Source organism: Perissodus microlepis, chromosome 17, assembly GCF_051167445.1.
Source record: "Perissodus microlepis isolate ML-2025 ecotype Zambia chromosome 17, ASM5116744v1, whole genome shotgun sequence".
NCBI classification, from domain to species: Eukaryota; Metazoa; Chordata; class Actinopteri; order Cichliformes; family Cichlidae; genus Perissodus; species Perissodus microlepis.
In genome coordinates, this window is record NC_140477.1 from 33,929,151 (window position 1) to 33,955,494 (window position 26,344).

At 41.0% G+C, this 26,344-nt stretch overlaps 2 protein-coding genes across 3 annotated transcripts; both read right to left on the reverse strand.

Annotated features, from left to right (window-relative positions):
* Positions 1–1,565: 1,565 nt before the first annotated feature.
* fbh1 (F-box DNA helicase 1) lies at positions 1,566–19,462 on the reverse strand. The gene is made up of 21 exons (XM_084910133.1): positions 19,080–19,462; positions 18,656–18,811; positions 17,442–18,064; positions 17,216–17,352; positions 16,735–16,882; positions 16,459–16,640; positions 16,296–16,370; positions 13,241–13,332; positions 12,533–12,701; positions 12,234–12,453; positions 12,037–12,124; positions 11,851–11,946; positions 11,585–11,721; positions 9,813–9,909; positions 9,498–9,664; positions 9,266–9,362; positions 8,074–8,271; positions 5,793–5,918; positions 5,542–5,648; positions 2,049–2,183; positions 1,566–1,962 (listed from the first exon to the last, which is right to left on the reverse strand). The coding sequence occupies exons 1-21, from the start codon at positions 19,096–19,098 to the stop codon at positions 1,798–1,800; spliced, it is 3,234 nt and encodes a 1,077-aa protein (XP_084766259.1). The 5' UTR covers positions 19,099–19,462; the 3' UTR covers positions 1,566–1,797.
* Positions 19,463–19,985: 523 nt separating this feature from the next.
* Positions 19,986–26,224, reverse strand: nudt5 (nudix (nucleoside diphosphate linked moiety X)-type motif 5). 2 transcript variants are annotated; one of them, XM_084910135.1, is made up of 9 exons: positions 26,149–26,224; positions 25,762–25,831; positions 25,464–25,531; positions 24,421–24,473; positions 24,235–24,342; positions 24,032–24,127; positions 23,772–23,873; positions 21,007–21,060; positions 19,986–20,917 (listed from the first exon to the last, which is right to left on the reverse strand). In XM_084910135.1, the coding sequence occupies exons 2-9, from the start codon at positions 25,816–25,818 to the stop codon at positions 20,808–20,810; spliced, it is 648 nt and encodes a 215-aa protein (XP_084766261.1). In that variant the 5' UTR covers positions 25,819–25,831; positions 26,149–26,224; the 3' UTR covers positions 19,986–20,807. The 2 variants fall into 2 exon arrangements, with proteins under 2 accessions (XP_084766261.1, XP_084766260.1); XM_084910134.1 differs by lacking the exons at positions 19,986–20,917; positions 21,007–21,060; positions 26,149–26,224 and adding an exon at positions 25,993–26,133 and having other exon boundaries at positions 23,611–23,873.
* Between the last annotated feature and the right edge of the window lie 120 nt (positions 26,225–26,344).

A 26,344-nucleotide genomic window follows, 5' to 3' on the forward strand; every position in this document is an offset into this window, starting at 1 on the left:
GTGATCCGCCTACTCCTGTTCCTCATCATGTCAGGACCTAAAAGCATTTAGGGACAGCTTGTTTATAATAAGGCTCTCTGATGATAGCTGAAATCTGTGGTGTGGTAAAGTCCTTCTCCTTGGAAAATTCTTCTCGTCAGCTGAAGAGCTCTCTCCTTGTGGATATTATAGGTCATCAGCTAATCAGTAGGTTGGTGGTTTGATCCCTGTGGTCCAGTCTGCATGCCAATCCGTGATTCTACATAATGAGGCCCTATAAGTGCATTTGAAGCAAAACTTTTTGTAGCCTTAGGATGTTAATTATAGATTTTTTTACATACCTTTTCTTCTTTTATCTGCTATATTTTTTTCAGCCAATTATAGGTGTGTTTCTTTGCATGCAATATGTCTGCAAGGGGTACTGATTTCCTGTGTTAAAACCATCAAGAGAGTATAGATTATAGAGATAATTTCAGTTTGCTCAGCGGCACACCAAAGTTTTCTGTGTAAAGGTAAAAAAACAAGGCAAAACATGTTTGTGGCACCACCTGCTCTTCTTCCTGAGAAAATCTAAAGATCGAAATTGAAAGTCTCCTCTTTGTATATATATCTTTAGTATCACGGAAAATGTTAATATTACAGCAGGTGTTTCCATTTGTAACTGTGACCTTTATATGATGGCAACTAAAAAAGTTGTTTGTGCGGTGCTTCAGGTTGATATCCAAATCATGACTAAATATGTACCATTATTTTGGGCATAAGTGCTAGATGTTTAAATGAGGGATGTCTGACTAAACCCTTAAGATGGGTGGAGCAGTAAAACTGTCATGTTTTGTCATTTAAATGTTTATGTATGACTTAGTTATTTTGGTGCAATATGAATGGATCCTGAGGTCTTTGTCAGTACGTAAAAGCTGTGCAAGTCCAAAATCGATGCCTTCCTTCCTTCACATTTTCCAAAGCTTTCCAGTGGGCCATGTTGGGAGTCTTTGGCGGGCTGATTCTGGCCCCCAAGCCTCATGTTTGACAAGTTGTGTTAAATGTATTGAGTGTGAGCTTACACCTTTCTTTTTCTGCAAATAAGATCACTGCAGTCTCGTATCTCACAACAAACTTCAGGCTGTGGCTGCAGGAAGTGGACACTGATAACACCACTTCCACAGTAACCTCACTTGAAATATGTCAACATTTTGCCGTCATTAAGTAACATTTGCTCTTCCTGTCTTTCTTGTTGTTTTCCATAACTCAAGGAACTTGTACAGCTTTTCAGTTAAGACTAGTGCATGCAAACACATTTCTGTTCTGTCACCCCACCAGTCATCTGGAAGTTGTTTAACTTCAAAGTTTAAAAAGTAAACTTAATGATGAAGCGATACAGAAACTGAAGTTTCCTGTTATAATTATCGGTCATTGCCTTTGAACACAAACCAGATGGGCTTGTAAAGCAAAACAAAATGAGATTACAAACAAGGACCATTCTTAAAAACTGCAAAACGTTACAAATTATTCTGTTATTAAAATGTAATCAGATTTGATTACAGAAAAGAAGACTTAAAAAAAAAAAAAAAAAAAAAAAGCAGCAAAAGTGGCACAAAAAAACTTTTTTAATAGTCACACAAGGCTGGAGGCTCTACTCTCTAATTCAAAATCACACAAATTATACAAAAAGTATAAAAATAATCACAACAGACAAAATACTTTTTCAGTAGTCGGTCTGTTTAACTAAACATTAACCCCAGCTGTCTGTGTCCTGCTTTGAGCGTTTCGATCTATTTTCCCGACCGGACCGTATCACTGTAGCGCCTTAAAGACGAGCAGTTAGAAAAAAAGCTCCAGGAAAAATGCATGATGGACCGGCAGGTCGAGTCTTTGTGGGATTTCGGCCATTGAGAGCACGTCTTCAGTCATGAGGAAGGTGATGGGCCCGACACGGGTCCACACACACTTCTCACACAGCGGCCCGCCTTGAGACAACCCATCGGTCTGCAGGAGGGCAAAAGTAGAAACATAAGAATTAAATAATATTCTTATATTATAATATTATCCTTTACATCAAAGAAGGGTCTTACACATCGCATCTGCTGTCGGCACATGATGAAGGCTGAGCCTGGGGTGATGCAGTTGGGACAGTTTGCGATGGAGCATGGGAGAGGCTGGTCGCTTTTCAGTAGGGAACTGGGCATCTCTGACCTAAAAAAGTACTCCTGGAGATAACAGTGAGAAATGGCAGACAGTTTCATTTATATGGATAAAACCGCCTGGAATACAAGGAGCGGGACATTTGATAGACAGTCTGGGAACGCACACGCTAAAAACCAAACCCATGAGCCAAATCCAGCCCACCCGTGTCACCCAGCTGTTGCTGTGATGTGCACTGACACTCGTAAAGCATAAACCATGTCAAACTACATGTGGCACAACTTTTAGCTTTTGAGTTTCACAAGGCTGAACATGAAAAGAATCGTCTAACTATGTACAAGAACAAAACAAATATATGCCCATAGTAACAGTAGCTGGTCTTAGTGACTCAGCTATAAGGTGGCCGTTCTGACAACAGTTTTGCATTTGGCTGGGGTCAGCGTCACTGCTGGCAGCATGATGTGATACCTAGAACCTACAGAGGTTGCACAGGTAGTCTCACATCATTATCTTTCATTGCCAAAAGGTTTGCAGTGTCTCCCAGCACAGTCTAAGAGAATGGAGAAGATTTCAGCAGACAGGCAGTTACTTCAGTCTCGGACCAATCTAAAACAGACTTCGTGAGGGTGGCCTAAGGACCCAACATCCTCTACTGGGCCCTGTGTTCACTGCCTGGTATTGGTATTTGTCATATGATATCAGAATTGGCAGTTCTACCACTGATGCCCTGTGTGACGTGACGTGAAAGGGTCTGGAGAAGCCATGGAGAGCATTATGCTGCCTGTAACATTGTTCAGTATGACCAGTTTGGTAGTGGATCAGTGATGGTCTGGGAAGCATATCCATCGAGGGACACACAGACCTCTACAGGTTAGGCAAAAGCACCCTGACTCCCATTAGGTATCGAGATGAAGTTCTTGGTGAGACCCTACGGTGGTGCAGTGGGTGCAGTTCGTCCTCCAGATGAACACTGAAATTACCATGGTAACAACACTCCATGAAAAAGAAACAATACAGGGCCCATAAGTTTTGGTAGTAATTTATAGACAGAGAAGTGAAAGCCACTTGAGAAAACACAGGAAGTATAAAAGCAGAGCAAACATGATCAGCTATTTCTGTTTCTTCTTGCTTCAGGGAGATTCCTTCACTGTTTAAAGCTGCTATCGTATCAGAATCTGTTTCCTTAACCATCACACGTATATATAAAATCCTTAAACCATCTAGGAGGAGACAGAGGGTAAACTGTAAACGTAAACTGCACTTGCGATGGCGGCATTAACTTCATTGCTGTTGTGTTACCAAACTTTCAAAGTCTGTGTGCACTTTTTTTTTTTTCAAAAAAAACTGAGGTGAAGGTGTCATTACCACACACCCCTCCCCAAACAGAATCCAACAACCACCCAAGAAGCAAAAAGAAAAGACAACAACAGACTATTATGGCCATGCAATTTGCCCACCACTCCTTTTAGAGTGTGCGTTTTAGACTGTGTTTGGCTTTCTGCAAAAACTGATCTCACTGACTCGGCTCCCAACATCTGTACACCGACTGGGCTGCATTTACAATGGGAAAACTTTATCGTGGAGTTCAGGCAACAGTCTATGTTTACAAAAGATAATCAAAGCTTGATAAAAACCTCCCTAAACAGAAAACGTTTTAGTTTAGCTGTACTGGAAATATAAAGGGCTGAAAATCAAAGTCCTTTGAGTCACTGGAAATGCTAATTAACAAATACAGTGCTTTCAAAATACATCAGATCAATGAGAAAAAAAAATCATACTGGATATCTATACTGATATGGGAACAAAATAACAAAAGGATGTCACATCATTTGATGGAAATGAAAATGATCATCCCACGGAGGGCTGAATTTAAAGACACCCTGAAAATCAAAGTGAAGAAAATGATGCTGCAGGCTGTTTCAATTTGCACCACCAAACCAGCCACGTTTGATGATGAAGCACAGCGTTCTCCATGGCTTCTCCACACCCTTTCACGTTTGTAACAACCCTCCTAGAAATCTCCTCCATGCTCTGGGAGACACAGCAAACCTTCTGGCAAAGACATGCATTGATGTCCCATCTGAAAGAGTTGGACTACCTGTTCTGTAGGGCCCAGGTACCTCCTCATGCTGACCCTAGCTTAGCCAAATGCTAAACTAGTGGAAAAAGAGTCAGAAAAAAAGATAAGGAGGAAAAACTTTCAGTGTCCAGCAAGTCATGTCTTTTTTTCCTCTGACAAAAGGGAAACACTGAGCACCTTCTTATATTATATTTTGTATTGAGGAAAGGGTGATTAGTGTTTGTATATACTGTCAAACAGTGATCACTGTCAAGAAGTGGTATTAAAAAAAGATAAAACAATCAGCCAAGAAAAATGCAACTGATTTTTTTTTTTCTTTAATTGTTGGCACAGCTGCCTGTTATAGCTGTTCTACTTCATTGCTTCTTTTTTTTGCTTTTTCCTTCTTCTTTTTTTTATTTTCACACTGAAAGTTCTGCTGCCTGGAATAAATCCTGTAATCAGCTTGGGTCGTCTTCCAGATCCTGAAAGGAGTGACCCATCCGAATATCTTGTACTTACATACAGATTTTAAGAAATCGCTCAGAAAGACATGACCAAATTTTGTAAATCTACAATTCTTCATTTAATTTTCCCAATTCTTATTTTTGAAAGTCATTAAAAATATCTGCTGTGTAATCATTCCACCTTGGAAAAAGAATAGTTCAAAGAAATCCCCCCAAAAAGACCCACATAATTATGACAGTCATGCCCATGATGAGTGTATGGAAACTTCCAGCACAACTGTATTTGTTTCATGGAGCTGGAGCTGCATTTAAACTTCCCCGGCCACATTCTGTACCTGGCTTTGGGGTTTTTCAGTCCGGAAGGCAGCAGAGGGATTGATACATTTTTAGACGGAAAGTCATGCGAACCTGGTCATGTTACTGCAAAGAAATACTTCTTTGTCCTGAATACTGTACTGCCACGTGTAAAATGTGCTCAAAACCTTTTTTGGAGGAAATTCTGTCTTTGAATCATAATGGAAAACACATGGATCCAAACCACCCTCAGTGCCACTTACTGGAAATTACGGGACACACAGTAAGGGAGAAGCAGCATTGCAGTAATCTGAAACTAGGAAGTCAACGTGAAGCTGGGCGGGTCCCGAGTTGAGAGCAAGGGGCAGCTTTTTTTCGTTCTTTAAATTTTCTCATCTCTTCATTCTTTTAAATGTGCTCCAGGTTGTGTTTAATGCTGTAACTGCTGTGACAGTCATTTCTCAAGGTTTGGTTTAAATGAAGTGCATCTATTCTCATGACCGTGTTGTTTTGATGCCATTATGAGGTTTACATGTGAAGGCGTTACTGAAACTGCACAGCAATAGGATAAGAAGTGAGATGCACAGTGTGAGAGTTTCGTACCCCAGCCATTGTGATGATGCGCCGGATGTTTTTTGTGATGATGAGAGTCGTTTTGGCACGAGTGACAGCCACGTACAGCAGGTTCCACTCATCGTCAGGAATTTTAGCTGTGTGTCGGGGGGAGAAACAACAACAGTTAAACAACATTCCTGCTTTCAGGTAGAAATCATCCTCCTTACTAGACGTGCTTCATGCCACTCATGACAAAAAGGTCCAAGAAAAAAAAAAAAAAAACAACCCAAAAAACATACCAAATGAGAATTCAGGACTGTGGCGCAGGTTGTGCTTAGAACAGGGAACCTTGACAAAGTCATCAGTGACCATCACGGTGTCAAACTCCAGACCTTTAGACTTATGGACAGTTCCAACTATGAAGTCTGGAAGGAGAGCCAGAACACAGAGCGGAAAAACAACACTCATTAAAAGAAAGACTCCATCCCCCAGACAATTAAAGTCATCTATCTAATCCTGAAAGAAAAAAGAGAGACAAAAGAAAAAAAGATGTTCCAGCTCATGTGAACATCTCCATAACAATAAAATAAATAGTCTATAGTTGCTGATGGTGAGGTTTGAGAGACAAGAGTAAGAAGTCTTCACTGAGTAAGAAGACGACGAGTCCCCTGCTTTTTTTCTCTTGCTTCACTTCCTGGTGCTTGTTCCAATTTCAACAAATCAGCATCAAATAAAATAAAAAATTATTAAACACATAGAAAAATTGAGTGTTGGCAGTGGTTATAGTGATGGTTGTCATCCACGTCATTCAAGCCCCTGGCATGACGCATGAAGTCATCACGAGAAGATTTATAGACATCACTATAAGGTTAATGTGAATGAGTCAGCAAAGGGATTTGGAATCATCTTCAAATTATTTAGAACAAATCCACTGTATTTTACTGTGATGGAGTCTGTACTGACCACCCCAACACAACAAACCAGGGTAGAAGAAGTTTTTATTGGATGCAGATTCATATTTCAGGAGCTTTCACATGTACATACAGTTAAAGAAAGGAACTGTGCAGAACTGACCCAAATCAAAGGTGCGGCAGGACAAAATAAGAGCCAAGAGTCAGTTTGCCAGTTTAAAAAAAAAAGAAAAAGAAAAACATGAAAGGATCAATCCTGCCTTCTGTCAACCATTCAGGCTGTGTCTTGATTCATGCTCAGTCATCCAGATAAGTAAATCCCAAAAAGTTGATTCTGTTCTTCTGGATGTAGCGTTTCTTCACTCATCCAAGTGACTGCAACTGTACTTTTTATAAGATTGGGGAAACCCGCAGTGAGCTGAGACTGAAGAAGTCACTTGGATGAGTGACAAAACGTTTCTCGCACTGAAAACGCTACGTCCAGATGAATAGAATAAACTTTTGTGCATTGAGGCTGTGGGTACTGGTAGTGTAGTGATATAGGGAGGATTTTCTTGACACACCTTGGGGTCCATTATTAACAACTGAGCATTGTTTAAACATGACAACCACATGAAAGAAGTCCCAATGTACCCATCAGAAAACGGGTACATTGTGTCCTCCAAATCTGAGGTCATAGTCCTCAGCCGGAAAAGGGTGCAGCGCCCACTCCAGGTTAGGGACGAGTTTCTGCCCCAAGTGGAGGAACTTAAATATCTCAGGGTCTTGTTCACGAATGATGGAAGAAGAGAGCGGGAGTTCGACAGACGGATTGGTGCTGCAGCTGCAGTGATGCTGATGCTGTACTGGTCCATCATGGTGAAGAAAGAGCTGAGTGTAAAAGCAAAGCTCTCAATTTACTGGTCGATCTACGTCGCTAACAGGAGATTCACATCATGTATGTGCAGCTGACAAATCTGAAGCAAGTCTGTGATTATGTTATGTCATCATGAACCAAAAACTGAAGTGGAACTGGAAGCAGAGCTTTCAAATGGACAACAAACACAAGCAAATTCAAGAATAGCTAAAAATGAAGTAATGGATGTTTATGCTCCACCAAAGTAAAAAATAAAAAAGTTTGAATTCCCCAGAAATGCTGTACAAACATTTGAATCTGGCTGCATGCAAAAATCTGAAGGGGATTTTTATGAGTGTGGTTAAAATAGTACCATGTAGAAAGCAGAAGTTGTCTTTTTTCCTCCCACGACACGATATTCCTCACTATTGTACAGTTACATCGTATCCTACTACGTTCTAAACGGAAATACAAAATCCAGTTTTTGAGTAAAACCTAAAGAAACAAGCAAGAATCAGGAAAAAAACTGAGCTGCCATTTCTTCATTTTTCAGCAAACACAAAATTATTTTAACTTCTAAAATCAATCCCGCTTTTGATACCCAAAAAGAAATTTTCCATCCTTATTTGAGGAAAGGAATAAGTGTTTCTATCTTGGCCAGGTCTCCCTTGAAAAAGAGGTTTTTAATCTCAATGAGATCTTCCTGGTTAAATAAAGGTTAAAAAAAATAAATTAAATTATTTTTAGTAACTGAAGTCACTTTATTAAGTTATTATTTTTCCAGGCTTCTTTGTGGAAAATGCAGTGTGTGTGTGTGTGTGTGTGTGTGTGTACCTGCATTGCATAAGTCATTTTCAGAACAGGCCTTCAGTCTTGACACCAGTTCGGGGATTCGTTTCCGATACTTTTCCACGATGGTCACCTTTGCTTGGAGTTCATTATCTTCTGTTTGTTCAACATATTTTTTGAAAGCAAAGAAGGGATTCTCACTTCGACGAGAGGCGAACGAGCGGATCAGGGGGTCCCTGATGTCTGAAAGCAGAGAAAGTTCAACATTAGTGTCCGAAGTTTGAGTTCTTTGAAACGCTGTTGGTCATGAAGTCTGTATTATTGCTTTTTTCCTTTTTTTTTTTTACTTCATTTGTAAAACTAGAGCAATAACACAGCACAGAATAACGGACATTGAAATAAAGAGATTATTAAATATGTCCTGATCATGGTTAAAAGAAGGAGTATGAATAAGGTTGATTATCACTGCAGGGTTATGGACTTGAGGACTTCGTGGACATCTTTAATATTTGGATCATGATCAGAGGAAAGATGTTACCTCATGGATCTTTGAATACCTGAACTTCCAAAACACATTTGGGAACTTTTCAAGAGTTTTTTAAACAAACAGTAAATGAAAGTGCTTGAGAACCGGACTCCCCACCAAATCTTTTGAACTGAACAAAACTTTTCAGATGAGAAGTGAAACGTCTTTGGAAACCTGAAAAATTAATCCCATTACCTTCAAGTTAAGCGCCTGACCTGGATGACTGAGAACCTACACAAACAAAGCAGTTGAAAGCACTAAAAGCCTAATATAAACCTTTTAACTAAAGGAAATAAATTATAATTACAGAATAAAAACTTTCTTTTCATGGGCCAGAGATACACTTTGTTATTTACTTTTTTTTCTTCCCCTAAACAAAGCAACAATATGATTATTAGGATTTTGAAAGTTGCTGCTAAACAGCCACCTTCAGTCCCCACAATCTAACAGTGGCTGGTAAGATATGTTCGGCTCTGGTATCAATGGCAAGCTATAGAGCCACTCCAATCAGAAGATGGAGCAGATGGTGTAAAAAGTGCAGAACAGGGAGCATCATTGCTCAATGCAGTTTGAAAGAGAGCAGATGGATTAAAACATGCATACAATTTATTTCTTTGGCAAAGCAAATATACCACAAATATACTCCTGTCACAATAGTCTCATGCTATGGGAAATACTATATTCCATTGCTGTGTATCATTTTATTCTTACAGTGAGGTCTTCGTTCTCCTTCTTGGAGCTGCTGCCCTGTTTGCTGCAGCAGGTGCCATACATCCATGATACGGTCCAGCCCAATGTTCTTTATATCCTGAGGGAAAATATCAATACTGATTTCTAAACGTTACATACATTGATAACAAACAATAAAGTCTTAATTTTTGATCAAATTTGACCCGCAACGTAACGCATCCCTTCGTATAATTATATGTGGATACACACTCACGCCGATGAAGTGGAGCCTGCAGCTGGGATTTGCATCTATAAGTCGAACGGCTTCACTAAACACGCCGAAATTGCACCTAGATAAGATGGCTGTCTTCCCTCGGCTTTGGCACGCACCTGCCCCCACAGCCTCAACGACTCTGTCTGCAGTATTGTCACACACCCCGCCTACAGAATAAATAAAACAGTCAAAATCAATTATGCTCAAGTCTTTAAAAAACTGAAACTGGTTCTGAAAAACCACATATTTTTACATTTTTATAAACACAAAATTAAAAAAATGTGAAAAAAAACCCCAAACATTGGAAGAGTTTACCCTTCTGGTTTCCTCCGACAAGAATTTTCTGAACTCCCTTGCAAACTTTGAGGATGGTGGCACCCACATAGGCGATCTCAGCACCAAATCGAAAGCTCTGGACAACATGAATGGCATGAAGGTTTAATAATAGGGGCAAAAAGCATTATACATGCTTGATCCTTTTTTTTATAAAGACATTTAGAATTTACAGTTGAATAGCAGGGGAAAGTATAACTGCAAACTTTATAACATGCTTCAATACAATTTTATTTATACAGCACCAAATCACAACAACAGTCACCATTTGAAGGTAAAGACCCTACAATAACACAGAGAAAACCCCAATAATCATACGACATGAGCAAGTACTTGGCGACAGAGGGAAGGAAAAACTCCCTTTTAACAAGAAGAAACCCCTGGCAGAGCCAGGCTCAGGGAGGGGCGGCCATCTGCTGTGACCGATTTATTTAGGGTGAGAGGAGGAAAAGATGCACACGAGGAAGTTGTCTTCCTGCTTGCAGGCGTCAGTCAGCTACTTGACACACGCCAACATAAGCAGGTTAAGTGAAGATAACATGCTACTTGAAACTGATAGCAGTTTTTCCTAGTGACATAATTCCTGCTGGAATATTTGGAAGAATCAGCCCAAGTGAAGCTGCAATCTCCCACGTTTAAGCTGAATGAGTGAGATGGTCACGTGTCCTTTAATCTTCTTCAGCTGCAACCTGATGTGCATTGTAACTGCTGATGTGCATGACTATGAGCTACTAGCTAATATTAGCTACTGCTAGATTTAAGGTTTTAACTTTTCCTTGGAACTCCAAACTGACTGACAACATGTCAAAGGAAACTGCCGGTGTGGTCGCACTGTGCTAAAATGGAAAACGGATGGCCAAAAAGCTGAGTTTAAGCTTTGTTTACATGTCACCAGACTGGATCTGATGCCTCCTCTTTCATATAAACAGACAGATGCCAACTTCAACAGCTCAACTGTTCTGGGAAAGCTTTCTACAGGATGTAGGAGTGTGTTTATGGGAACAAAAACATTCTTTTTGATGATTATTCCAAAAGCACATTTGAGGTCAGACTGTTCCCGCAAAGTTGGGAGCATGAAGTTGTGCAACATGTTTTGGTATGCTGAAGCGTTAAGGGTACCTTTCAGTGGAACTAAGGGGCTAATGCAGTGGTGGTGCTCTACACCACCACTGCATCCAACGCTTTGCATTCCGCTTGATGATACAAGGCTTGAATGCAGCTGCTCAGGCATGAAGCTCTATACCCACCGCTCTTGAGCTAATCTGAAGCCTACATGAACTTTGGAGGTCTGCGGCGATTGATTTTTCAGAAAGCCTCTGCACACTATGGGCCTCGGCATCTGCTGACCTCGTTCTGTGATTTTATGCGGCCTACCATCTCATGGCTGTGTCGCTGTCATTCTCAATCGTTTCCCCTTTGTTATAATATCACTAACATCTGACTGTGGAATATTTAGTAGCGAGGAACATGTGGCATCCTATCACGGTACCACGCTGGAATTCACTGAGCTCTTGAGAGCGATTCTATCACAAATGTTTATAGAAGCAGTCTGCATGCCTGGGTGATTTTATCCACCTGTGGTCATGGAAGTGACTGGAACACCTGAATTCAATGATGTAGATGGGTGAGTGAATACTTTTGGCAGTATAGTGTATCTTTCTTCTTTTGCTGTATTTGTCAACTTTGACACATCTGATGCTAAATAACATTTTCTGTCCACGTTTACCACGGTGTGTTTGGGTAGTTGTGTGTACCTGGGTGAGGTAATAGATGTGGGTGTGTTCAACAACATTCAAGGCATTAACAGCTCCTCTGAAGGTGTAGATCTGCTGATGAGGATCGCCAACCAGGATTTTCCCACAGCTCTGAGACAGCAGCACATCCATGATGGCTGAAACAAAACAAAACAAAACAAAACAAAACAACAGTCAGTGGACAACATGAAAGCATAAAAGCTGAGCTAAATCATCAAGGATTTGCTTTTCTGCAAACATGTGAGCCTGTGGGAGTATTTCAGTACCGGGAGTGCAGTCCTGGGCTTCATCAATGAAAAGAGCATTGTATGCACCCGACAAGCAAGGCTTTGGGTCTTGGAGCTGCCATAACTTTAGGTAACCTGGGAATGAAATGTTCCAGTGATCCTCCATCATTTCTTTACACAACGTAGTAAACATAATTATATTTCTTCATTTCACAGTTGGCGTACCATCGTGGGTCATGTAATAGGCATCTTTTGACTTCTCATTCAGATCCTTCATTTTTTTCCAGATTCTCTGTGCATCACGGACGACCAACTGAAACAAGGATTTCATGATAACATAAAACACACTTTAGATGTAGCTTCATAATAATTTACTTCATAGGTACAGTGCCGATCTTTTATATACTTTAAAACGTTTGTACCAGTTTTTCATCATGATCTATATCCTTGCGGAAGTTGTTTTTAGTCACACGAGAGTTGGGAACATGTCTTATAGTGATGGTTTCATCTGTAGAAGCCATAAAGGCATTGAGGGTTGTCATAACCACTTTGGCCTTGGTGAAGCCACCGCGGCCTTTGGGCAGAACAGAACTGATGGCGAAAGCCTTCATGTTAAAGGTCAGCTTGTCACGGAATTTGTATCTGAAAGGGAGAGAAGAGAGCACGATAGTATTAAAACGAAGGCCTGCCATCACGAGCATCTGAGAACTCTGATTCTCACCTCTTCCCTACGTCATTATAGGCCAACGAGTGGACGGTCTTGCAGTCCACGTTCCTGGGGAAGCGGCGGCGTGCCTCCGAAGCCACAGAATTGTTGAAGGCCACATAAAGGAAGCGAAGGTCCGGCCGCTGCTCAGCGTACTTCACTAGTGTGGTAGTCTTCCCAGTACCTGTGTCACACAGCACTGAACTTAATGAAGCTACGACACAAAGACCCGTCATCTGCAAATGTAGCCTACATCACACAAGTTGCAGTGATGACAAAAGATTCATATTTTACATCTATGTTCCCTACGGGCTGACGGCATCTTTATACCACTGTCTGCTGCAGAACCTTAAAGAGAACGGAGGTAAAATGGCTCATTTCAGGCTAAAAGGCTTCATGAAATCATGTAACGCTCCTCCAGGGCAATCCCACAGCTATAACATAAAGAAATGAGCGTATAAAAATGAGCATATTACACCCATTTTACCAAGGTGTTATAAAGGAGAAAGAGCGCCCCCTGGTGATGTCTCAAATCCTATAGCATTAAACGTATTTAGTGCAGACAGTACATGCAATGGGAACGAACGGGAAAAGTTGATAAAAATGGACATTGCAGTGTTGTTCTTCCATAAACATTCAATCCACTGGCCAGTGACACATACTCTGGCTGACCTAAAAGATTCATGTAAGGGCACTGTCTCCAATTCCACTTCTTTACTGTACCTGCAAATGCTATTATCTTAACCACGTGGTCATCCTGGATATTGTGGCTGAGGATCTGCTGCTGTTCTTGCGTGAGGTGGATCTGGGGCCGCCTAGCAGAGACACCAGAAACAAACAAAAAAAGTGCTAAAACTCATCAAGCATCAGTCCAGCTCTTATTATTTAAATGTCTGCTGAATATTACATATACAAGTTCAGAAAAAAGAAAATCACACTGGCTGTTAGTTTATTATGTGAATAAGCAAAAATCAATCAGAAAAAAATGGAATGCAGTGAATTAGTTTGGTCTGCAGTTTGAATCCCTGTTAAGACAGTTACACAAACATCATGAGCTGAAACATGATTAGATCCAGAAAAAAAGGACTGAACTTCCATCAAGGAAGGTTTAAGCAACTTGCAAGTAATTATGACGGTATAAGGGGAGGAGGACTCACTCTTTATGTAAACAACCGCTGGTGTTCCTCTAGTCACGTTAAGGTGAGGACGGCTGTGCGTAATAAACACACTGAACTGTTAGCAATCGGTCTTCGACCGTATTATCTACCGTGAGAGTTTTCCCTCGTCATAATTATCATTGTTTACATCACCCCTGACGCTAACGCGGTGCATGCATATGATGTCATCAGCTCTGTGACAGCGGACCTCCTGAATCAAAGCCCATCCACTTTTGTGGCTGTAACGGGCGATTTTAACCACACAAATCTTTCTACTGTTTTACCTACATTCAAGCAATATGTGGACTGCAAAACCAGAGTCAATAAAACACTGTACCCGTTTTATGCAAATGCTACTGAGGCATACACCTCCATCCTCTCCCTCCCCTAGGCAGGGCTGATCACAACCTTGTCCACCTCCAGCCCTTTTACAAACCTATCATCCAGAGACAACCTGCAGTCACAAAAATTATTATAAGATGGACAAGGAAGACAGAAGAGACTCTGCAGGGATGCTTTGAGGCAACGGACTGGGATGTTCTCTGTAATGCTCATGGGGACAATTTTGACAATCTGACTGGCTGTGTTACAGACTATAGCAACTTCTGTGCGGAAAATGTGGTTCCCAAAAAAAAAACATTCATTGCTTCCCCAACAATAAACTTTGGGTAACCAAAGACATCAAAGCTACGCTAAACAAGAAAAAGAGATTTTTCAGAAACTGTGACAAAGAACAGTTGAAATGTGTGCAGAAGGAGCTTAAAGCCAAGACTGCTGATTGAAACAAGTCCCTCAGAAGAAAGCTGGAAAGCAAACTCCAAGAAAACAATACCAGGGAGGTGTGGAAGGGAATGTGAGCCATTACTGGCCTGAGACAAAAGAGAGGTGTGTGGATGGATGGGGATGTTGAATGTGCAAACAACCTAAATCTGCACTTCAATAGGTTTGACTGCCCTGCATCTCCTGTCCCCACACCCAGCTCTTCCCATCTTCTCCATTTTCCTCCCCCCCTCTCCTGCTCCCTCAGCCTGTCTCTCTTTGTCCCTCTCAGCAGATGACATCAAAAGGGAACTGTGCATACTCCACTCCAGTAAAGCTGCTGGCCTTGATAGTGTCTGTTCCAGGGCCCTTAGGTGCTGTGCTGCCCAGCTGTCTAGAGCTCTACATCAGATCTTTAACATGAGTCTGAAACTGCAGAGGGTCTCATCACTCTGGAAGACATCCTGCCGGGTTCCTGTCCCCAAAAAGATCAACCCGTCGATCCCCAGTGAGTACAAGCCAGTGGCTCTGACCTCACACGTCATGAAGACGCTGGAGAGACTCACCTGCATCTGCTGGTGGAGCCTTGGCTGAACTCCTTAAAGTTTGCTTATCAACCCCGTATCGCCGTGGAGGACGCCATCACCTACCTGCTGGACCAGGCTTATTCTCATCTGGACATTGTTGAGAGCATTATGAGGGTCATGTTCTTTGAATGCTTTTAACATGATCAGTCCATCACTGCTGGGCAATAAGCTCAAGAAAATGCAGGTGGATGCATCAATGGTAGCTTGGATTACGGACTATTTAACAAATTGACCACAGCATGTCTGGCTGAAGAGCTGCCACTCGGATAACATCCTAAGCAGCATGCTCCTCCTCCTACCCCTGTAACCATCAGAGGGGCTGTTGTGGAGGTAGTTGAGGACTACCGGTACCTGGGGGTACACACTGACTGTAAACTGGACGGTCCAAGAACACAGAAGCTGTCTTCAAGAAAGGCCAGAGCTGGCTTTTCCTACTGAGGCAGCTCAGGTCCTTTAATGTCTGTAGGAAAATATTTACCAAGTTCTATCACTCTGTGGTAAAGAATGTTGTGTTCTTTGCAGCTTTGTGCTGGGGCAGTGGGGTGAAGACAGCTGATGGCAACAGGCTGGTTCTGTCCTGGGTGTCAGACTGGAGAACCTGGTGGAGGTGTCTGAGAGGAGAATGCTAGAAAAGCGTCTCAGTATCATGGACAACCCTTCTACGCCTCCATGATGGGCCATCGGAGCACACGTAGAAAAAACGCATCGCCTCTGAATGCAGAACTGACAATAAGACTGTACAACTCTTCTTTCATCTGTAGATGATTTTCTAGGATTAATATGATTGTATTTTGTTCTCACTCAGATTGTGCAATATTATTCACCTGTATGTTACTGAATGTTTGTTTCATCCCCCCATCATATGCTGCTACTCTCTTTATTCATTGCACTAACATTATGTCACTTGTCATAATTACTTGTAGTGATAGTTATGTTATTTTATTTTATCTGCGCTCATTTTTTCTCTTGTTGCATTGAGCATGTTTGCAACAAAAGAATTTCCCTCGAGATAAACAAAGTTCTTCTTATCTTAATCGGTTAATGGGCTTCACCTAATGAGAGTTTACCAGAACTGACTGAAACTGCTGAGAATTATAGGATCAGTTGGAATAAATTCTTGCAACAACAAGAGAAACGCTTCAAATCACATACAGAAAGAAAGCTTGCTGAGCCGCTCTTCTTCAGTCTTCCCAAAGTATTTTAATTCACTGAATAAAATATCGATATTTAGCGTCCCTGTATCGGTATTACAGAACTAACATATTTTGACCTCACCTGCTCTGTGGAGAGCTGACAGGGAAGGGGCCATTCTCCATCAGGTGGAGGACATAGTAAATGTTGTAATGCAACCTGAGCAGGCAGAAAAAAGAAAAACAAACAAACAGTGTGACGAATGATGAGAACAGAAATCCAGATTGCTACTCGTTATTCATCTTACCTGTTACTGACAGTGACTTTGTTCCTTTCTAAAGCGAGCAGCATCATGGCCATGTGGCAGAGGTACTCTGTGATGGCCGAGTGTGACATGCAGCCCGTGAGCAGAGACACCAAGGCCTGCACATCACCAACACCCTCACTCAGGATCAGTATGACAGCCATGGCTGCATACGGGTTAGGACCCTGGAAATCAGATCCATTGTGGACACACTTTAAAACTCAGATTGTCTCTATATGATCACATGGCATTTTTTATGTATTAATGAGTGAGTCATACAGTAATTCCAAGGTTAAAGTGCTTCTGAACATCAGAAATACGCAGTCTGATGGAGGCCTCAGCTTGAGGGAAAAGGCGATGTTTCTTTACACGCTCCAGAACGTCATCTGGCCTCAAGCGCTCTCCAACCTTATGCTGAGCCATTAAACTGATAATAAAGACAACACACACACACACAGAGTGACATTTTAAAAATGAGAAATTGATATCAAATTCCAGTCACACACAATGTGAGATCAGCTTATTTACACTTTTGTTTTTTTACAGCGAGGGTGGCCACAGCAACTCATATACAGGAGAGACTTGCATCACTTGCCAAACCAACCTTCCCAGTCAGATCAGAAACAGTCATATTAGAATCATATTAACCAGAAATACATGAATAATTTTCTGCAGTTCTAGGCGAGACTTCATGTGGTGGATATTTTACAAGAACTTCAACTGTTTTGTAATTTTTCTTATTAAAGAAAGAGTAACTTACACAACTAGCTTTCGTATGCTGTGCTCTGAAGGTGCTGGCCCTGTTATACCGCTGTTCCTCAGGATGGAGCAGATCTCCATCTCTGTATGCCTCTCTCTCATCATGTAGCGATAGTATTGTTTCTTGAAAGGCACAAACTGTAAAGAGAAGCACATCCAACATGACTTTGACATTTCGTTCCACATGCTCATTTTCATTTTGCGATTGTTGTTTAGTGTCATCTTACCGTGCTGTCCTGGACGATGTTCCTCCAGCGATGGCAAACGAGCCTGACATTGAGGTACAGGTCCTGGGCAGGTAGGACGCACAGCACTTCTCTCAGCACCTCCTCTGGAAGGTCGTCCATGCAGCCCTGGGGTTTCAGCAAGCCGCTTCTGCTGCCCAGAAGCCCAAAGTGGGCATCGGGAAGGGCCTCCACCTCCTCTTCTTCATTATCAGTGTCACACTGGTCAAATTCATCATCATTCCCAAACATCTCAGCCGTCATTCCCTCCAGATAATCCACTTGCTGCTCTTCCTTCACCTTAGACTGCGGCATTATCTCAACAGCCAACAGGCTGGCATCGTCAATCTCCTCCTCCTCGCCTATCTCAGGCTCTGGCATCATCACAGCAGCTAAAAGACTGTCATCGATCTCCTCCTCCTCTGTTACCCTGAGCTGTGGTGCCAAAGGTACAGCCAACAGGCTGATATCATCATCCTCATCCTCCTCTTCTTCTGCAGCTCTTGGCTCTTCCTTGGAGGTGGAAGGCAGGGAGGATTTGTGCGGACTGGAGCTGAGGACTCTCGCCACAGAAAAAAATTCATTGATACCCTTCTGTCTCCCAGAAGGACTTCCTGTGGCAGGTGCTAAGAGAAAAAGGACAAAGATTTATAATCTGATTCCTTCGACTTTTTGTCAAAAGGCAAAAAATACATCCATAAATCATTGGTTTAGTTTAGTAAGGTTGTCTGTTGTGTTCTTTCATTTCTTTTGGTGTCACTGAGCTGCTAAGTGTTGATTTATCAAATTCTAAAGTCTTTGCCGATCTCTGATAGTTTTATTGGTGGTTTTCAGCCTTACTTGCTCCAACATATCTTTGGGTCTCATATTTAAAATTGCATTAAATTTACAGTTAAATGCAGTGCACTTCAATCACAGCTTGACTGCTTGGTTTACAGTCCACTACAAAAACTGTGTCTTCCTCCTAAAGACATGACACAAAGAAGCTGGGGTGGCTGTAGCTCATGTGGTAGAGCAGGTCATCTGTTAAGCAGTCAGCACTTAACAGTTAAAAGTGCTTGATTGGGTGAATTAATTAGTTGTATAAAGCACTTTGAGTGCTCATATAGAGTTGAAAAGTGCTATATAAGAACCAGTCCATTTAACATTTACCAAGTCACATGCTCAGTGTTCCTTTTCTCACACCACACTGTAATAAAAGCTTTACACCACATTACCAAACTTTGGCCGCTTAGTGGGTGTCCTGGGGTAAAGCCCCCGGTTCGGATCACGGTTGCCCATCCTCTGGTTAAAGGTGTGAGGCCGGGTGAGGACTGCGCTTTGTCCCAGTCCATCACAGTCTTCTGCATTTAGGTGCCTCCTCTTGGCCTTTCCTAGAAAACCACACAAGATCCAGCCGAGGCAGAACAATTCAAATCACAGTACTGGGATTATCCTGCATGCAGGGTAAGCCTTTCCTTAGATTTCAGCCTACAATTGTTTGCTAACTAGTTTACCTTTAAAGATTATATTCAGTTTTGTGGGATAAAACATGGCAACAAGTCTAAAAAATCTCGTTAAAACTTTATTTTTCGTATACGTGCATTTCAAAAGTAGTACACGAGTACATACAGTGTACTTAGCTTTAAATCCTGAACTTACCTTTAACAGACACCTCCATTTTCTGCTGCTACACCTACAATCTTTCAGTAACAAAGCCACATAATTTCACGTAAAGAAGTCTTTATATTGATTACACACGAACAGCCTCAGAAAATACACCCGAACCGTCCAAGCTAACGTCCACAAACGATCACTGCTAGCCCGTGTGTGCCTGCTAACATTAACAGTACTTCTCCCAGAAGTACTGCTAATGCAAAAACTACTTTAAAAACGCGACTTCTCCTAAATGTAAGCGGACTAATTTAACGTTAACAGGGATTCATTGGAGAAAACGTGCTTGTATGTTTTTGTTTTCGAGGAAAGCTTCTGAAGTTGCAGGTCTGGTGTAATTGGTCGGTTTGTTCTTCTTTGAATCTCAAACCAACTTGAAAGGCGCATCATCGCCACCTACTGGAAAGCTGAAATTCGCATTTTGCGACATGGAGCGAAGTTCCAGTTTTTCAATGGCTTGATCCAGATGCCACAAAGTTTTTGCAAAAGTGAGCAAGAAAGATTGTAATCAATTTAAAAACTGATTAAATAAAATATAAAAGATTATCCTCTTATTTAAATGACAAACTGATTTGATTAGTAGACCCTTAACATAACAGATAGAACTCTGTTTGGCTTACAGGGCTCATTTACACATTCCCTGATCTTATTGGAAATGGCAGCCATGTTTCTTATGAGCATTTACAACTGTAACAACAAAATAATAATAATATATATTTTTTTTTTAAATGCATCATAATAGTTCAATGTTGATTAAAATGAGCACTCTAAGCATTTGCCTTCAAATAATTTTTTGTTCCACAAATTTCCTCACCAAAGCAGTAAAAAGTACATTTTAAAAAACCAAACATATCTTTGTTTGTTAAAGTGTAAAAATTAAAACAGAAGCACATATTCCAGAACAAGTAGGGGGAATATGTTTATTCATGGGTCAGTAATTTCTAGGTGCTAGGGTAAATACAGTAAATCTCCAGGTAATTGCACCGCATCAATGTTTGAGGCACAGCAGTCACTGAAATCAATAGAGTTCATTTGCTGTACATTACAGAGAAGTTACACTCTTAAAATGTTAATACATCTGCTAATTATGTTACCGTTATCACTTTGTGACAGTTTTTTGTGACCAATGGCTCCTTTCCATTCTGAAATGACCAAAGGAGACATGAGCTGGAATTATTCAACTTAGTGAAGTCTGTTTTTTCCCCACAAAGCCCAAACAGCCAGCTTTTAAACGGGTAAGTAGTTTGAGGTGGATTTTTCTCTCATTAAGTCAAACAGTATGTAAGTACATGTAAAGGAATGTTTTCAAATCAGTAAATACAACCTACAAGAACCTGTGTTAAGTCAAGCTATCTTATAAAAACTTGGAAACTACTATTTGTCAGGCTTAAAGCCCAACCATGATTTATGGTGGAATCTTCACACCAAGAGCAAAAACTGGTCCAGCACATGTAGTGTAAACAGGGCTTCTTCATAGGTTTGCTTTCTCACAGCTTTGAATTCCTCCTTACTTCAAGTTTTCGGTTTTGAGTATGATTTTAAACACATAGCTCTATTAGTCCCAAAAGCACAAATATTTTGATTTCACAATTTAAAAAAAAAAAAAATCCTCATTTTTAAAAACACGTCCAAATTTTGTGCTCCCATGCAGAAGCCCCATGTAACAAAAAAAGAGACTATTTCTTCCTGTCATTCCTCATCTTCAGCGGGTTGCCTTCACTGCTTCAGCACAGGCAGCTCTCTTGGCTTAAAGAAGGCCTGAGCCATCCCCATGGCGAAGATGTACACCCTAGCATCCACCATTATTTTTTCCTTCTGCAACAAATCTGTGGGGTAAAATGAGGGAAGCTCATATTAGGCTTTAATTCTTACAGTCTGAATTCTTGCACAAACTTTAGTGTGTGAAAAGTCGCACCGTCTATTTTGGCCTGGAACTCGTCAAGCGGTAAAAGAATAACTTCGACAAATTCTGGAAGGAGAAGATCAATGAAATGGTCACATGGGCCTTTATGTCTGAGGGAAACTTAAAAAAGGAACTGAAACATGACTCACCTCCATCATCTGTGGGGGGGGGGAGAAAAAACAACACAAGAGAACAAGATTAACATAATGATATTGGCTTTTTAAGAAGCATAAAAAAAGGGAAGACTGAGTTTCTCTTCATGTTTTAGAAGGTTTAACACGTGAACGCTGCACAACAGTGGGACAATCTGATAGGGACAGTTCATGTTTGAGTACAGATGCTTATGACAAAGATAAAACTCACAGGAGACAGCAGATGCAATTAGTCTTGGTATTGTATCGGATCAATACCAGCACGACAGGATTGATACTTTGTTTCTAAATTGCCAATTGAACTGCAGAGGCTGGAAGGTTTGAATGTCAAAACCAACTGAGACTTTCGAGTCATTACACTAACCCAGACTGCTGCAGTAGGCTTCAGCATTAGATCAGCTGCTCAAGCAGGTGAGCTACAGTGACATGAAGTCACGAAGGTATTGTTCATTTTTAACAGAAAGATCACAAAAACTTCAATTTACAGATTGGAAAAATGATGAACCAACTACTCATTTTGGCCTAACTTTAATTAACACAACCAAAACCTCTAAATTACTATTTCATCCATTTATGAATGAATTGTTAAAAAAAGAAAAGAAAAAGGGGCACAGGCTTGTTAAGGCAGATACTTTGTGTGTGCTTCAATAAACTACACTACCATAACCTCTTGTTACTCCCAGCAATGTAAAAGCCTGCATGAGAAAAGTGAAGATCCAACTACCAAATGAAGTCTAGAAGCTGTCCAAGGAGCTCATTACAGTAACGCATTTAAGCACCAAAACTAATTAAGAGTAAGCTAATATTCTCCTACTCTGACAGAAATCATGTTACAGGAGCAATAGTACAAATAAAAACTCCTTTGTCCCACACACTGTCAAACTGGTTAACTCCTCTCTGGAGGGGAGGGGAAAGGGAAGGACAAAGGAGGGTGGGGAAAACCAAACTAGTGTTTGCACAACAATCACTGAAGAACTAATCACTGTGCAATAGACTGACAATAGTTGAAATGTGCAATAGACATTTGGCTGCTACATCTCATAAATGAGTATATTTCATGGCCTATTTATATATTTTGTATATATGCTAATATTATATTCTCTCATTCACCTTTACTTTATATTCTTTATTTTATATTCTATTTCTTTACTATGCAAATTTCTGTTGGCGTTCTGCTACTGGAAACTGAATTTCCTGGAGGAACCTACCCAAGGGATTAATAAAGTTCTATCCAGGTAAATCATAACATTTTGGTACAGATTAGAAGGCCTATTTCTTTTTTTGTTAACAGTACTACACAGTACTATGTAGTAGGGCTGCCACGATTAGTCGACTAGTCACGATTACGTCGACTATCAAAATCGTCGACGACTGATTTAATAGTCGACGCGTCGTTTGAAGCTTTGTAAGATCACAAAAGACGCAGGAATAAGTAGTAGGATTTAAGAGTGTAATAACGGACTGAAACAGAAGATGGCAGCACTGCATGTACAAGGATGCCAGCTGCCGTTAAACCCCGAAGAAGAAGAAGAAGTAGCTCTGTCCCAGAATTCATAGAGTGGCCCAGCTCAGTTTCCAACAATGGCGGCAGCTAGTTAGTTTCAATATTACTCTTATTATTCTTTCTGGGTCACAAAATAAGCGTTTACCATATTTTCAGGCGAGAATGTAGCTGTGTTTACCTCAAATATCTGCTCAGTTTATCAAGACACCACATATTTTCAAGCTAATGATAGTTATATAAGAGCAGATGTATGCTGGTGTACGCTGTACGTCCAATGGATGCATGATCTGATTAGTCGACTAATCGCAAAAATAATCGGTGACTAGTCGACTATCAAAATAATCGTTTGTGGCAGCCCTACTATGTAGTTACATCTACAACAACTTGAAGTCTCATGACATGACATCTATGTTTTATCATCTGAGGAAAGAAACAATGTGACTAACACAAGAAAAACGAGCAAACATACTTATTTATTCCTGACAGTCTTGTAGTTCGGAGTTCAGCAATGTTACATCCTCTTCAAGACAGTTTCAGAAACGCTGGCTAACAGCTTCAAAAACAGCAGCGCTTACTGACAGAAAACTTCAACATATCCTCAAATTTTCACCTCACTACAGCTGCCTGACAGAAGTGAGCTTCACTGACTCATGACCTTTATCAGACTCCTTTCACAAAGTTTTACATCCTCCTCCAGAGTAAATAGATGTGGAAGCTCTTCACGCAGCATATAAACAGCTAAGGTGAACAGTGGACTGCTGGCCTATACAGACAGCAATAGACACCAGGGTCGATCCAGTCAGGGGTCACTTTGCTATCTGGGGGAGTCATTTCTGTCCGTGATCATGTCAGATGAAACAGTGACCCATGAAGCATAGCTCAGGGTAAAAAATATATATATATATATATATATATATATATGAAAAACATCAAGTTTTCTCTCTAGAATACAGTTTAATTATTTTAGCACCGGCTTCAGATTACTGCACAGGAATTCTGCTTGTAAGTGAATCTAAGAAAAGTGATGAAGGCAACATGGCCAACTGAATTATGTCCTAAACAAGTTAGAGTAAAAATGAATGATGATGGTGAAAAAACTGAGTTGTGAAATGTTTTCTCACCCAGCTTCTGTGTTGGGTTGATATTCTCCACATCGTCACCATTGATGTTGACCAGGATAGTCTGAATGGTGCAGTTAGACAGACCAGGGTCCAGACAGGTTGCTGCAAGCAAAGCAATAATGTTAGCCAAAACAAACTTATCAGTCTACTTAAAAACCTTATCGCTCTTATTGGAATTTTCAAAGATAAAATGTGTATGGACACTTCATCCTGCCGATCCCTGAATCGAATGAAGTATGAAGTATGGTGTGTAATAGTACCTGGAGTGACTCCTACTACTTCTCCTGTGTAACCAGTTTCCTCCTTCAGTTCCCTCAGTGCAGCCGCCTCGGCAGTTTCCCCCTCATCGATCAATCCTAAACAACAGAAAAATAACAAAGTGCCAACTTGGAGATGATTAAGCACTTCTCATTACCCTGGAACATACTCCATCATCGAGCACATCATGAGTGAAAAAACTGACCTGCAGGAAACTCCAGAGTGCAGCATCCCAGAGGAGGGCGGAACTGCTTCACCATCACTACGCAGTCCTTATGCAGCGTCCGTTTCAGCAGAGCGATTATTCCCACACCTGGAGGAAATATGTGTTATGCCTTCAATAACTCTGGCAAAAGCTGAACAACCAGAAAATGAAAGAAGATACGCTCACCATCTGCTTCAGTGTTGGCCCGCCTCGTTGTCCGTTTCACAGTCTCCCAGGTTCTGGAGGTTTAAAACAGGTAATCAAAGTAGTTTAAGGGTGGACCTGTTGTGCTGTTCTACCATCCTTCCTTCCTCTTCCAGTTAAGCTAACTTTCTTCTGATTGGCTGCCCATCAAAATCAACATTTTTGAACAGTTGGTGGGTGGGGCTCCTGAGAGGAAACATCCACATAACCATCTACTGACATCGTATAGAGACAAGAGCAGCAAAAAACCTCTCTGAAACTGAGTGTTTCAGACAGGTTTGTACGTCGCTAAGAGTAAAAATGAATGATGATGGTGAAAAAAAACTGAATTATGTGTCTACGTCGCTGGGTAGCAGTCTAAGCAGAGATGCTCAGACTTCCTTCTTCCTAGCCACCTCTTCCAAGTCTTCCATTGGAAAGAGTTTTTCCCAATCCATCTGAGAGACATAACCTCCGCAGCAAATCCTAGGTCTACCCTGGGGTCTCCTCCAAGTAAGACATACCTTGCCTAGAAGGGACCCAGGCACTATCTTAGATGCTCAAACCACTTCAGACGACTCCTTTGTGGAGAGGCAGCGGTTCTACCCAGAGCCCCTTCTCGCCCTCAGCTCAGCCACCACTCGGAGGATGCTTATTTCCAGAGTGTGGATTCGCGATCTCATTCTTTCCATTGCTACCCATAGATCATGACCATTGGTGGGGGTAGGGATGTAGCACTAACAGTAAAATAGTACCGTTGCTTTCACATTTGGCTCTCTCTTCACCTCAACAGACCAGCAATGTGTTCTGTGTTATTCTTTCAAGCTACTCCATTTTATTTAAGCTATTATATTACACATTAAATTTATTGTTTTGTCTGGATAAACACCAAAATTTCCCAAATTTCTAAATTAAATAAAGATCTTTTTGTCACTGCACATAGACTCATTATTTTAAACTCAGGCTATGTTTTATATTACTATCCACTATTTATCAGTGTTAATTAATCTCACTGAGAATATGGAAACCCACAGACAGAACAATACCTGGTGTTTCCAGCGGGGTCCACATATGTAGTCTTTTCCAGCTTCACCCATTTCCCTGCCGCAATAAGCTAGAAAACAAACAAACACATACACACAGCTCATCACATGCCTACTGTTCAGTAAACTAACATGGAAGCTCCACATTGAAACTTTATTACTTTAAACTGTATAACACAATTTTTATATTACACAAGTGAAGCCAATTTATAGCCAATGCACTATTATAGCAATTTTATACTGCTAGCGTCGACATTTTTTTTCTGAACGCCCTCATTCACAAACATTTAAACACACACACCTCTTCTTTCACAATGTGAGGAGCTGCAGTGTCTTTGGGTTCTTCGTGGTTGCTCATTGTTACTGTCCGACTGAAAATGAAAGAAAGACGAGTCAGAAAGCCTGACCTGGGCAGGAAAATAAAGCAGTTGTATCGACCCGTGCTTAAACGCTGAAGAGACGTTTCAGATCATGAGCTACTCAATTAGCTGCCAGAGCCAGGCAACTGCAAGACCGTTCAATTTCCCCCTACCTTTCCGCATTTAGCTTTCCTTCCCTGTGTTTCTTTGTTTATTTAACGGCGGGTATCTGCTTTACCCTTCACAGTGCTACAAACTGCCAGAGCTCGAGTATTTCAAACTTTTAACAATCCGGTAAATTTGTAAAAAAAACACTCAAATTAACTCACGTGAACTCCCTTTCGTGTGTGACTAGTTGTAGAGAGTAGAGAAACGATGATGAGTCACTCTGCTGCCACTTCCTGATACAACAAACGTCACAATAATGGGAAGAACCGAGAGACTTAAATCTATTTCAATAAACAGTTTCAATGTTAACATTTTTAATGAAATATTTTCAATACAAATCCAGCAATTACTTCATTC